General features: G+C 46.3%; 2 protein-coding genes across 2 annotated transcripts; both read right to left on the reverse strand.

The window, feature by feature from the left end:
• Positions 1–919: 919 nt before the first annotated feature.
• LOC124675354 lies at positions 920–4196 on the reverse strand. Its single transcript, XM_047211426.1, has 6 exons — positions 4051–4196; positions 3884–3964; positions 3663–3791; positions 3333–3395; positions 2007–2131; positions 920–1329 (listed from the first exon to the last, which is right to left on the reverse strand). The coding sequence occupies exons 1-6, from the start codon at positions 4162–4164 to the stop codon at positions 1137–1139; spliced, it is 705 nt and encodes a 234-aa protein (XP_047067382.1). The 5' UTR covers positions 4165–4196; the 3' UTR covers positions 920–1136.
• A 3344-nt stretch (positions 4197–7540) lies between these two features.
• Positions 7541–8726, reverse strand: LOC124678171 (probable cinnamyl alcohol dehydrogenase 6). Its single transcript, XM_047214086.1, has 2 exons — positions 8001–8726; positions 7541–7920 (listed from the first exon to the last, which is right to left on the reverse strand). Exons 1-2 carry the CDS (start codon positions 8724–8726, stop codon positions 7564–7566), a joined length of 1083 nt encoding a protein of 360 aa, XP_047070042.1. The 3' UTR covers positions 7541–7563.
• Positions 8727–12687: the final 3961 nt, after the last annotated feature.

Below are 12687 nucleotides of genomic sequence, written 5' to 3' on the forward strand. Positions count from 1 at the left end.
ATAGTGGAGAGATTACAGAAATCAAATCAGTTGCCATTAATTTCAAAAAAAGAAAAACGAGTGCTCGAAGACCTGCGCTTGGTGTGGGACAATTTCTTCAGACAAATTCAGTTTTTCTCAAGAGTTTGCTCATTATGTGTAGTTTTTCGTCAGTTCCGACACATGTAAATTATTATTTTCTTCAGTTAGCAAAATAATCTGACCAGCGATTCGGTGGTTCTTTCTGTATGTCCAGATAATATCTTGGATGGCATGATGCTTCGTGGTCATGGCTACGAAATAGGGCCATGGATGTTGGGATGGCGATGTCGATGTATAAGCCATGGCCTGAATCTTAGCAAATTCTTCTATTAAGATTTGTAACGGACTTATAACAAAGAGAAAAGATATATCTGCAGCTACATGACAGTCGCGTCTAACTACAGCGAGTAGAACGGCATGTGGCTGGCGATCCAGGGAACTTTTGCTACTGCGGTGTCAAAGGCCACTGGCCAAGTGTGAAGGAAGGAGCACGATGTGGCTTCGTGCATCCCTCAGAGGTCAAGGAAGAATAATGTGCGCTCCTCACGGTGGAGGTGATGACCCAGACGGTCTGTGCACGTCTCACCGACACACATCTTGGCAGGGAGGGGCACCAGGATGAGCCAAAATGGTACCTAGACACGGGAGCCTCCAACCACGTGAACCGGCAACATCACCGCCTTCCCTGAGCTCAATCACCATGTCTCCAAGATAGAAAGTTTTCACTGGACCAGGAGGAGCCAAAAAGAATGCAGGTTCCTCTTACACAATAGGTTTCAGTGGGATAGAGAGCTTTATTGCTATAGCCTTCGTCAACTCACTTAAATTGCACATAGCTCCTCTTTGGAGGTCTTTTTTTTGCAGAGAACTGGAGATTAATTTACAAAGCCATGTGAAGTATCAGTAGTAAAGAGCTGTGTCAGGTTACTGATTTACTTGAATGATGCCACCTCATAGAATACAAATATATGTTTAGTTACATTCAGCTCTTACGGAGATAAATCAATCAGTGTTTTGTATCACAGCAGAACTGCTAAGAATCGCACCCAGCAGAGTTTATGGACCCTTATCTACAACATAGGATTGTAGAATCAAACCATCAAAGCTGCATCAAGTCACACAACTCGGCGCAATTCTCCTGTGTTGAGTGCAAACCTGCGGTGCTGTGACAACACGGATGGAGCTACAAGGCTTTTGTTTTGCAGGTCAGTTACCTCGTCAAGGAAAGATGGGTTTTCCTTGGCTGCACCGAGCACTGCTTGAAAGATCTGTAGTGGGTCCCCATGACTGACAATAAGAACAGCTGAGCTGCATGAAGTTCAACATACAAGTCAATTCCCTCCGGCATTATAATGGGAACATAGGTCAATAGATAAGCTGCCAATTGGTATGTAATAGTATTGGTTATGGTTGTTCTAGTGCTTTTCAACCAAAATGGTATAAAACAAAATCTAGTCATGCGCCAAGTCTAGATGAACTATTTGAACTTAAGCATTTTAGTATAACAGTTGAAAGCTTCACAAGGTGGCTCTGTAACTTAAGCCCTGTTAGTGGTTCTTCAGATTTCTGCATCTATCAGCACTCAATACTCTGCAAGGAATTGTACGAATTGTTATATCTGCATAGTAAAATTATATATACATTATAGCATTCTTTCCAGATCATAAGTGCTCTAGCAGACCACAAGGTGTCTGTGTTTCTAGTTAATTCATGCCAGAAGGATATCACCAATTACAAATACACCAAAAACTAAAAAGATGTGGCAAGACATGCTGTTCTGCTTTGCAAAGAGACCCTTGGAAACAGAAATGCTGCCTCTTAATCTGCTGACGTAGATTATTTTTTCTTTTTAACTGACATTTATGGACATATTTTATAGTAAGACGTATATAGAATTTGGTGATGGTATAACACCAAATGCAACTATAAACATGAATAAACACATATACATCATTTAAATTATAATGGGATGCAAGTATAAGTACCCTTGTAACTCCATGTCTATAGAAGACAGGACCCCTGCGAGTCTACTAGCAACATCTGCAACACTCTCGCCACCTTCTGGAGCCATAAAGGGATCTGCTTCATCTACCGCCCATACCTCTGCATACTACCACATCATATTAGATATAGTAACTGGCTTATGAGATAAGATCAGAAGGAGCACCAATACACCATGTGCTTCCAAATGCAGGGTATTCTTGAAATTTTCAATAACAAATTTACCAAAACAAAACTTTATGGCGTGTTTCTGCTAAAGAAGTTAATAGTGGCCATCGGGCTAACCAGCCCAGTGTAGCTCATATCATCGCTGCTAAGTGGTCCTTGGCACACATTTAGCAGGGAATGGTATCTTTTGCACGCTGTTCGAACTCCCTCAAAATGCAAAAAAAAGTTAAGTAAAAAAATCATGCACTGACTAACATCTGACAAGACACAAGCACCAAGTTGAAATTTGAACACAAGCTGTAAACTAGCATTTCAACCTTGAGCATGCATGCTATGCTAGTAAAGGATGCATACAAGGATGCATACAGATCGTAGGAGACTTCCCATCTGAATTTCAGAAGGCCCTGTCGTTTTACTTGTCAGCTAGGAAAAGAAAGATTTCTGAAAATGAGAGAAATATGCCTTTTCATTTTACCTGTTAGGTAAGAGAATTATATTTGGTAAAGAAAAAAAATGTCAAGTATCATAGTTACTTGTCATATATTTTCTTGAAAAAAGTAAATGCCCTAAGAAACATATCAAATACAATGACCCATTGTAATTAATGCATGCCACACTGTTGTAGTTTAACAAGATTATACTGAGTACTGACACACCAAGTACATCATCTATTTCACTGAATTTTTGCGTGCTATCTTTCCTGAAAAAAATGGATTGCACAAGTATACCATAAAGATTATTTGCCCCTGATATTATTCGCCTCAATCAAATATGTATAAAAAAGAACATCTATTTGTAAGTATCACTCTGTATCAAGTCGTTGTGAAAAAAAATATGAATCTGACTGCTTTCAAGTTGATCAATGTTTGTTCACCTGGATGATTAATTGTGAGACTATGTATTATGTAATAGATCACCAAATCTTCAATCAGTACAGTAGTACTGAATTGTTGAAAACGAAAAAATCACCTGAATTAACTAGTTTAAGATCAATAGCATACCATAATTCATCAAATATTATAGTACTCCGTAATAAAAAATTCATTAGTTTAAAAGAGTTTTTCACTTGATGCTCTATGATCTGCACGTTTGATGTCCCTATGAAAGAATCTCCACAGTTCAATGCATGAGTACAAGCTCACCTTCTCATGAGAAAGCAACTCATATGATGGTCCAAAATAACGCTCACGAAGTTCTACGGCTGCCTGCAAATGAAACAGACATCAGTGTACTAGATGGTCACAACTCACAAATACGAGATATATAGGATCTAAGGCATTTCCATCCACTGGGAAATAACTAAGCTTCGAATACACATTAGAAATCCAATTTTCAAGAAAAAGTGTGCCACGATATTGAAGCAACTATCCAATTGAAATTACTTGCACGCACTTTGCTGGCCAAGAAGATATCTTGAGAAACTAATTGTGGAATCCATTAACCGAACAAATATTCATCGAGGAACCACTCACTTTGCAGCTGGGGCCATCAAATGGAACGCCAAGCACGCCAGCGACCGCCCTTGCCGTCTCGGTGGTCCGAGAGAACGGCGAATAACGGATCTTCACAGAATCTACAGGCACACCCATCTGCTCAAGCTCCTGCACGAGAAGAAACGATCACTTCCCCCCAAGCACTACCGCACGCCCACATCCAGCAGGAAGCCATAGAAAGATTCGAGCTCGATCCGTACCTTGCGGAGCGACTCGCCTGCGCAGCGCGCCTGCTCGACGCCCTGCGGGGCCAGCCCGAACTCCGGCTTCGTGCCGTTGTCCTGCCAAGCAAGATTGGATTTTAGGGAATATAGGAGCAGATGGAGATTGAAGAGGGCGAATTGGGATGGATTGGACGAATTTGTACCAGTGAGGAGACGATGATGCCGCGCTCGTTGGGGACGCTGCGGCCGTGGCGGAGGATCCAGTACCGGTTCCTGAAGATGCGCGGCGGCGGAGAGTCGGCGCTGGAACCCTCCATTTGCCCAAACCGGACTCGTTCCTCACTGAACAAGTGAACTAATGTTAACCTGTAGGCTGTAGTACAGGCTGTACAGCCTTTTGATGTACTAGCAAAAAAAAAACTTTTTATTTATTATGGTTTATATGCACGACGCCACGACAAAGAAAAATACAACGTGCAATTCTGAAAATCTTAGTCTGTGTGACACTTTCTAAAATCAATTTTTTAAATCTCAGTTTCTGTGACATTCTCTAGCTTAGGATTCAACTAGTCTGTAACATAAATATCATTCGACCGACAATTAGCAAGAAAACGCTAAACCTAACCAAAACGAGAGAGTGTACATGGGTGCGGCCCCCCTCCAATTTTTATCCATCTCCTTCCGCCATCCCTCTACCTTACTAGCACTATGCCCGCACGTTACTGCGGAAGATCGAAAATTATTTAAACCACATCAGAAATATGATTGCATGGTTACCAGGACGCTTCAACACATCATCTAGAGCACAAGAACTTGTAATTGAGCCGGGGTTTCGGCCGAGGAACTCGAGTCCTTTTTAAATGTTACCCTTCCTTTTAATATTGGGCGATGATTTATTCATATCACATCATATTGTTTTGTAGATTTTTTGATCATAATTTTTTTTCCGACAAAGGTGCGCAAAAAAAGAATTTAATGTATGCACACCACTTTGAAGTGGTCAACATCTTTTTTTTTGCGGGTAAAATTTCTTTTTTTTTGCGGGCAAGTGGTCAACATCTTCTTCGGGCTTCTAAGATTGCCAACAATTAAGCTATTGCTTTTGACCAACCAGCTGCCTTCAGAACATCACTGTAACACAATTCACACTCTTGAATGATCAAATTGAGATGAACATTCGCAATATGTAGGGTGGCACTGGAGCTGCAATCTGAGCGCATCATCTGAATCCTTGCAATCTTATGTGAGTAGAACCAAATCACTCGTGCCTGACACTGAAAAAGAGATGAGAGGAGAGGGAAGGCGTGGAACCTGGGGCGGGCTGCGAGGCGGGGTCGATCACGCTCTCACCGGCATCTTCAGCAGGCGGCGGCGTTTGTTTTGATAAGTTGCTGTAGGCCGTGCGTCCGTCGACATGGCCGCCTCCGGCACGGCGAAAATCATGATGCCGGCCTTGATCTCGCACCTGTGTTGTTGCGCGGCTGTGGCCTACGTCTCCCAGACGCCCCTCCGATCGATCGATGGAGAAGCTCGTGGCGGCGACGGTAGCGATCACGGTAGTGGACATAGCTCCGTCGGGCGAGGCAGTGCGATGGCTTACCTGCCTCAATTCCTCAACCACACCCACGAGGCCACAAGCTCGCCTCTGTGCCGAAGATAAAACCAGGACACTGGACGTTCAGCATAGCAAAGAATTAGCCACCTGGACAAAACGGCAGGAGACTCTTCCTTTCGTCTTCCTCAACCACGACTATCTAGCCATTCGTCGCTTTATAGGACAGCCTCGTCGAGCAGCTGGAGGACCTCCACCAGTCGCTAGGAACTCCTCGGACGAATCTAACGTGCGGCGTGGTTCCGGGGCGCAAAAACGTCGGTGCCATATACGGAACAATTGTTCCGTCGCTCGCCGTGTGGTTCTCGGCAGCAACCAAGAGGAACGATCATGGAGGCGGCCGACAGGAACAGTGACGGAAGCAGCAGCCGCACTGCTACGGACCCGGTCCCGGCAGCGCAAGGCGGTGGTTCCTCGCCGATTGGGGCGCGCAGTTACGGCGGAACGACGTGTGCATGCTATTCTCACGAGTCATGGTAGGGTGCGAGGAGCGGGTGCGGGTGTCCTGTGGGTGGTTTCTATCTTTCTCTTCCGTTTTCTTGGTGAGGGGACACCCTATTTGTTTCGGTTTGTTTTCTCAATCACCGGGCTTTGTTTAGGTCGAGGGAGCGGACGACGTACAACGTACCGGTCCAATTGCAATTTGTTTCAGCCAGGACTCCAGGAGCAAGCACGTCTCGGGTACGTAGTGTATTTGGACTCAAACTACTTCAACTTATGGAGTTTTTTTGTGGTAGCGTGGACAGTTACCGTGTTTCCGGATCGATCAACTCAACGTACCATCACCAACCATCACGTCCTATTGCAATTTAATAGTAAAGATCTCCTCTTGCTCGTTTTGTCTCCAAAAAATCCGACATTTTCCTTGTGACATGCTCCTCCCCTCCCCTGTCGTCGGTGCTTACACCTCCACCCCGTCGCCCCCACACACCGTCAAATCTGCATGCAATGGGAGCCATTGTTGCGAGGGGTCGTTGTAGGGTGGGGGAGATGGATGCGACGAGGCCGTCACAACATGTAGCTGGCCACTCGAATCCTGCAGGGATGTCGCGTGCTCTAGCATCTCACTGCGGTCCTTTGTTTGAGCACCACCTTCACCATCGACGGTGGCCACGTGCTCTATGGCTTCCAGCTATGCACCCCATCTCATCTCCACATATGTCATGTGTGGTGGTGCTGCCATGGGCGACAGTCGGGAGCGAGGTGCAGCCATGGCTAGTAAGCGCCAGCCCGGTGGTCTGCTGCCATTGGCTACGGACGGGGGTGTGCTTCCAATGGCATCGGGCAGTTCTCCAGCCGACTACAGGGTTGATACGAGCCATCGAGAACAACAAATGCTTCCTGCGGTGTCGGGCAGTGTTGTAACAGGCTATGGTGGATGCTACCATGTGCCTATGGCAATGCTACCCTACCATGGGGGTGGAGTCGAGATTGGAACACAATAATATTTGTTTTGCTACACTAGTTTTTTAAATGCTATAATACTTTTTCGACCCACTGCCAAAAAAATTGATGGGACGATTATATAATACTATAGGAAAAATTATTGTGATCAAAACATGTTTTTCTTCATAGAAGCATTTGCAGGATTTATGTGGGAATTAGTTTGCTACAATAGCATTATTTTTTTTGCTCGGATCGAAAGATTTTTTTTCTTCATCTAGCGTTTGTGGGATTGGGGGGGTTAATTGGTGTTGGCCTCTAGACCAAAAATAAGAGGTTTTATCCTAGGGACGCCCATTAGTAAAACCGCGGCTACTTTTCTACCGTAATTTGCACCGGTACATGCGTGACACCACCATGCTCCGAGAGAGAGAACTTGTCTGATAAGATCCTTTTTGGAGCGTCGGTGTTCAGGATAACCACATAGCACGATAACTAGCTTTGAGAGTACAATTTCAACAACTTAATGACAAATCAGTTTGCATACAAAGAGACAAAGAGCCAATCGGAGATGTTCAACAAAAAAAGCCAATCGGAGGACCAAAGAATATATATCCTGTAATTCCCACAACATACAACTGAACTCACAACTCCAACACCTCATAATCATATCCTGTAAAAGAACAGGTGCCCCATCATGTGGTGTAAACAGAGTAGCCAACTAGAGCCTTGATCCGTTTCCTGCAATATCGACCACGAATCGGTAGCGGACGTCGTTGCGCTCGAGCCGTGCGAGGGCCTCGTTGATCCTGTCAGTGGAGACAAGCTCGATGTCGCAAGTGATGTTGTGCTCCCCGCATAGGTCCATCATCTCCTGCGTCTCCTTCATCCCTCCGGTCATGCTCCCACTCACCGTCCTCTTCCCGAAGATGAGCGGGAATGATGGCAGCTCCACGGGCTTTTCGGGGGCAGCAACAAGCACCAGCTTGCCGTTCACCTTGAGCAGCTCCAGGATGGGGCCCAGCGAGTGCTGCGCGGAGACCGTGTCGATGACGTAGTCGAGGCTCCTCGCCATGGCCTGAATTGTCAGCAGGAATAAATTAGTTCAGTTTGAGCTGACTCCATTGACTTGTACTGAACATGGATGTATTTCCATACCTGCATCTGCTTGTCGTCGGTGCTGAGGACGAAGTCATCGGCCTTGAGGCTCTCCCTGGCCTCGCGCTCTTTCCCCGGCGACGTGCTGATGACGGTGACGCGGAGCCCGAAGGCCTTGCCGAACTTCACCGCGACATGGCCGAGCCCGCCCAGCCCGACCACGCCCAAGCTCCTCCCGGCCTCTCCCAGGAGCATCCCGTGCTGCTTCATCGGGCTGTACACGGTGATCCCGGCGCAGAGCAGCGGCGCGGCGGCGTCGAGCGGCAGGCTGTCGGGGATCTTTACGAGGAACCTCTTGTGCGCGACGATCATGTTGGAGTAGCCGCCGTAGGTGACGCTACCATCCCAGAAGATGCCGTTGTAGGTGAGGGTGACCTTGTCGCAGTAGTTCTCCTCGGAGCGGCGGCAGTGGTCGCAGTCGAGGCAGGACGCGGCGATGCAGCCGACGCCGACGCGGTCGCCGGGCCTGAACCCGGAGACGTTGGTGCCGACCCTGGCGACGACGCCGGTGATCTCGTGGCCGGGCACGACGGGGTACATGGTGATGCCCCACGCGTTCTTGATGAAGTGGAGGTCGGTGTGGCACATGCCGCAGTACTGCACCTTGATGGTCACGTCGTCGACGCCGGTCTCCCTACGCTTGAAGGAGAAGGGCACGACCTCGCCGGACGCGTCCATGGCGGCCCACCCGCTCACGGACTGTGTGTGGTTCGGGGTCACCTCCATCGCCGAGAATCGGAACTCTCTTTCTCACTATTGCTTAGACAGTTGTGTGTGCGTGCGTGTGTGTCAGAGAGAGGGAGACGCTTGCTGTCTTTTGCTCTGTGTGTGGGTTGTGATTAGAGCAGCACCTAGCAACGGATACTTATAGAGAGATTGGCGACGTTGGTCATTGATCTGGTCGTTTTGTAGAAGCCCTTTCTTTAAGCCTATAGTTCATTTGTTTTTGGGAGTGGTTGCACTTGACACTAATGGTTACAATTTGCATGTGTGCACGTCATAAAAAGTGAGCAGTTTCGCCAAGTTGCAGGTGTTCGATCGCTGACAAGCTTGATAAACTAAGTTCCTAGGCACATGTATGTATAGACTGTAGTGTACCAAATGCATACCCGGGTAAAATTTCTGAGGGTAATTAATAGATTATTTATACAAGCCAATTAGGTGTAAGGTTTTTTCATGCACTATACATGAATACATTTGGTACACCAAGAAGTAATTTTGCACAATTTCACAATGAAAAATAATTTTTTATCGTAGTTTTAAATTACCCGTATAGCTCCTCTATAGTTGTTTTAGCATCTTGACGCTAAAAGAAATCATGTATAATTGTCTGCTATAGCCTCGTTTAGATCCGTTATAGTATAGCTGTTTTAGAGGGCTACCGCTATTTGCCATAGCCCGTTATTTAATAAATTGGATCTTATGCAAATTTACTTTGATGTTCACTTTTATATTTTGAATTTTTTCCGTACAGAATCACAACCATGCGCGAAACATTTTATCATATTTTCCTCATATTTCTTCATTTTAAAACATTTTAGTCATATCATTCGTTTCCTAAGAAATACAATGTTCTCACTAGTATTTTAAAAAATTGACACTTTTTTGAAAAAAAAAATGTTCGAATATTTGCTATATTTTTTATATTTTTTTTGTGCTGAATAGGCTGCCGCATGTGCGAAACAACGGCGACATCGCTGGTTAAACCATTTTCCTCGTGGTAAAACATGATATGTAGACAACATTAACATTTAATGAATAAAACTTCATGTACAGCTAGGATTTGATTATTAGCGATATGGGACAGACAGGAACACCCGTGACCGCGCGCGTGGATGATGCATGATTGCTTTTTTTTTTTAGATGGTTGATGCATGATTGTTGAGTAAACCTATTCTGTGTATGTTGGGTCAATTACTTAATTTCCTATCCATCGGGCGGACAAACTTGCACCTACTGCAGGATTTTCGTTAGCCATAGGGTCATTTACCAATAGCACAGACGCGTGACTGTATATATACAGTCCAATGTTTGTTCTAGTGAAACGACAGGACTTGACGATCGAGCGGATTCAGTCTTCGTCAAACAAAACCAGTATATACGCCGTGAATTCCAGGAAAATACACACGCGTAATCGTTCCACAAGTGGAGCTGTAATTGACCGGCGCGCGATATAGCCGAGAAAACTATGTGAGATTCAGGTGAAACTGAACGGAAGCATGCAGGCAGGTTGCCGTGTGAAGAAGCGTGTGCACGACCAGACATCTAGTGGGAGTACTACAAGTCAGTCAGGTCCTTTAGTTTCTTATTGGAACTAGGAACATGTCATCCGTCACCAGTGGGAAAGGGAAGCGACTTGACCTGGACTAAAAATTATGTACGGACCAGTCCAGAGGCGTTGCTCCGAGCTATATATCACAAGTGGTCAGTCTTTTATTCCTGGACAAACTGTCTGTCTCTGTCTTCGGTCTGAAGGGGTTGAGAATTTCTGGGAGAGATTGTTGTTCAGGTGTAATAAACGCAACGGACGCCAAAAAGTGAATGTATGTGTCCGATTTGCACCGAGTGAGTCGTGGATGCAAAATCGATTGTAAAGGATTGACTGACCGTTTGCGTCCGGGGTGCCGGTAGCGGTCCGTCGTATTTGTTTTCATAATTTTTTTCATTGAAAAAATAATTTACATAGTGTAAATGCAAAAATAAAAACATGAAAATACAAAAAGGTCATGACCTGCTAAAACCCTAACTCTAGCATAAGCCTCATTGTCGTTGGGCAATGGGTTTGGTCGACCAGGTCCAGGATCACCCACGGCCAGTCAGGAAATGCCGGTGCGGCCGGTGGAGGAGGTGGAGAGGCCACTGCTGCCCAGGGGTACGAGGGCAGAGGCTGCGGCACTGAGGCCTGCAAAGCCTGATCGTAGGCGTCTTCATCTGACATGTCTAGCCTCATCGCCTCCTCCTCGGTCAATTCTTCGAACAACTCGATTTCCCTGCCCTCCTCCATTGTCATATGAATGTCATGGAACACGGTGGCGATGAAGTCATCGGAGTCGTCCCACGTCACCCTGCCCAATATGTTCTTCGTCCCACATTTCCTTGGGCCGGGGAGGCGGCGGAGGTGACGACGTACGCGGCAGTGGCCGACGACGATGTGGAGGCGGGCCAAAGTTGTAGTCCCGGTCACTGAGGAACCCCGCCTTCCGCCCCTTGTCGGTTTCGTATCGGCTGTAGTCATCCCACCTGGGGGAGTTAATGGCGTACGCGGGGTCGTCACGGAGGTCCGGTGGGAGAACGGCCTGACTCCGCCGGATCTCTTCGAGCTGCTCTGGGCCGGACCGTGGCACCGGCAGGATGGACACCCACGCGGAGCTGAGGCGCCACCCGCCCGGTAGGTGCACGTCGTTCCAGCCATCTCATGGAGAAGTCGGGCGACACTGACAATTAGGGGACCCTGATCCGAGGGTTCTCCTCCTTCACCCACGATGAGGAGGCCTCATGGTCGTTCTTCTTCCCTATGGCGAGGCGGCAGAGCGTTGTGGTTGTCGATGCGGTGGGAGCCAGCGTGGCCGGGGAGATGTGGACGATGTGTAGGCGATGGCATGATGTTGCTGGTGCCCTTTTAAGGACAAGCGCGGGATTCAAAGCCACGCGTCATTTATGGCAGCGCAGAAGACAAACCTCCGCCTGCTAGGCCTAGCAGCGGCAGCTGAAGACAAGGCGTGTGATGCATGTAAAATTGGTACATGAACTTTGCACATTATTAACACATATTCCCGCAACATATATGATATTATTTCCATGTTTTATATTGATTTATGGGGATTTATGAATATTCCTCTTTATTTGGGTTATAACTTTGCAAAATAGGAGAATCCTATTTTGTGTATTTTTCACTTTTAGAGGCCTATACGGGTCAAATTGAGCTAGGATTTTGGGGACGTCATTTTTTCATCACGAGAAGCACCTGGAGCACCTGGACCTCATCATGAAGGCTTGGAGGCCCAAAATAGCCTAGGTGGCGCGCCCAACAAGGAGCCCGTGCCACCAGGTCTCTTTTCCCCCTCGACCGTTTGATTCGTTTCAATCTTGCGCCCATGAATTTCTTTTGACCTAAAAACCTCTATATATATGACCCCCAGGGTTCACTCGAGGAGCGCCACAGAAACACATAAACATGAAAACAGAGGCTGCAGTAGCGAACATTTGAGGGGGAAAATCCATCGGAGTCGCTGCCGGAGAGATCTCCACCTTCTCCAACATCTTCCTCATCAACACCATGATCAAGGGGGAGTATTCCACCTTTGGAATATGGCTTTGTGGCAGTAGCTTGATCTATTTTTTTCTTGTTCTTCATATTTTAGTGCCATATGAGTTATCCAACATGATTATGGTCATATATGTAATTCCTATGTGGTGGATGTTTATTCTATGATATTGTGATATGAGATTGGAATCTATTATGTGTAAAATATATTGATAGATGCATATTATGTACCCCGTTCTTAAGTAATGGTTCTGATCCAACTTGGATGCAAGAACATATGTGGGGGAGATGTGTGTATTAGATGGACTATCATGGTTTTAGTGATTGGACAGTGACAACAAATTCATGATCTATTATGGCTTTGACTTTTCTTTTGATACCTTATTGGGGATTAAGTGAATGCATGTGCTATGTTCGTCACGT

This window comes from Lolium rigidum, chromosome 7 (assembly GCF_022539505.1).
Source record: "Lolium rigidum isolate FL_2022 chromosome 7, APGP_CSIRO_Lrig_0.1, whole genome shotgun sequence".
In the NCBI taxonomy this organism is placed as follows: Eukaryota; Viridiplantae; Streptophyta; class Magnoliopsida; order Poales; family Poaceae; genus Lolium; species Lolium rigidum.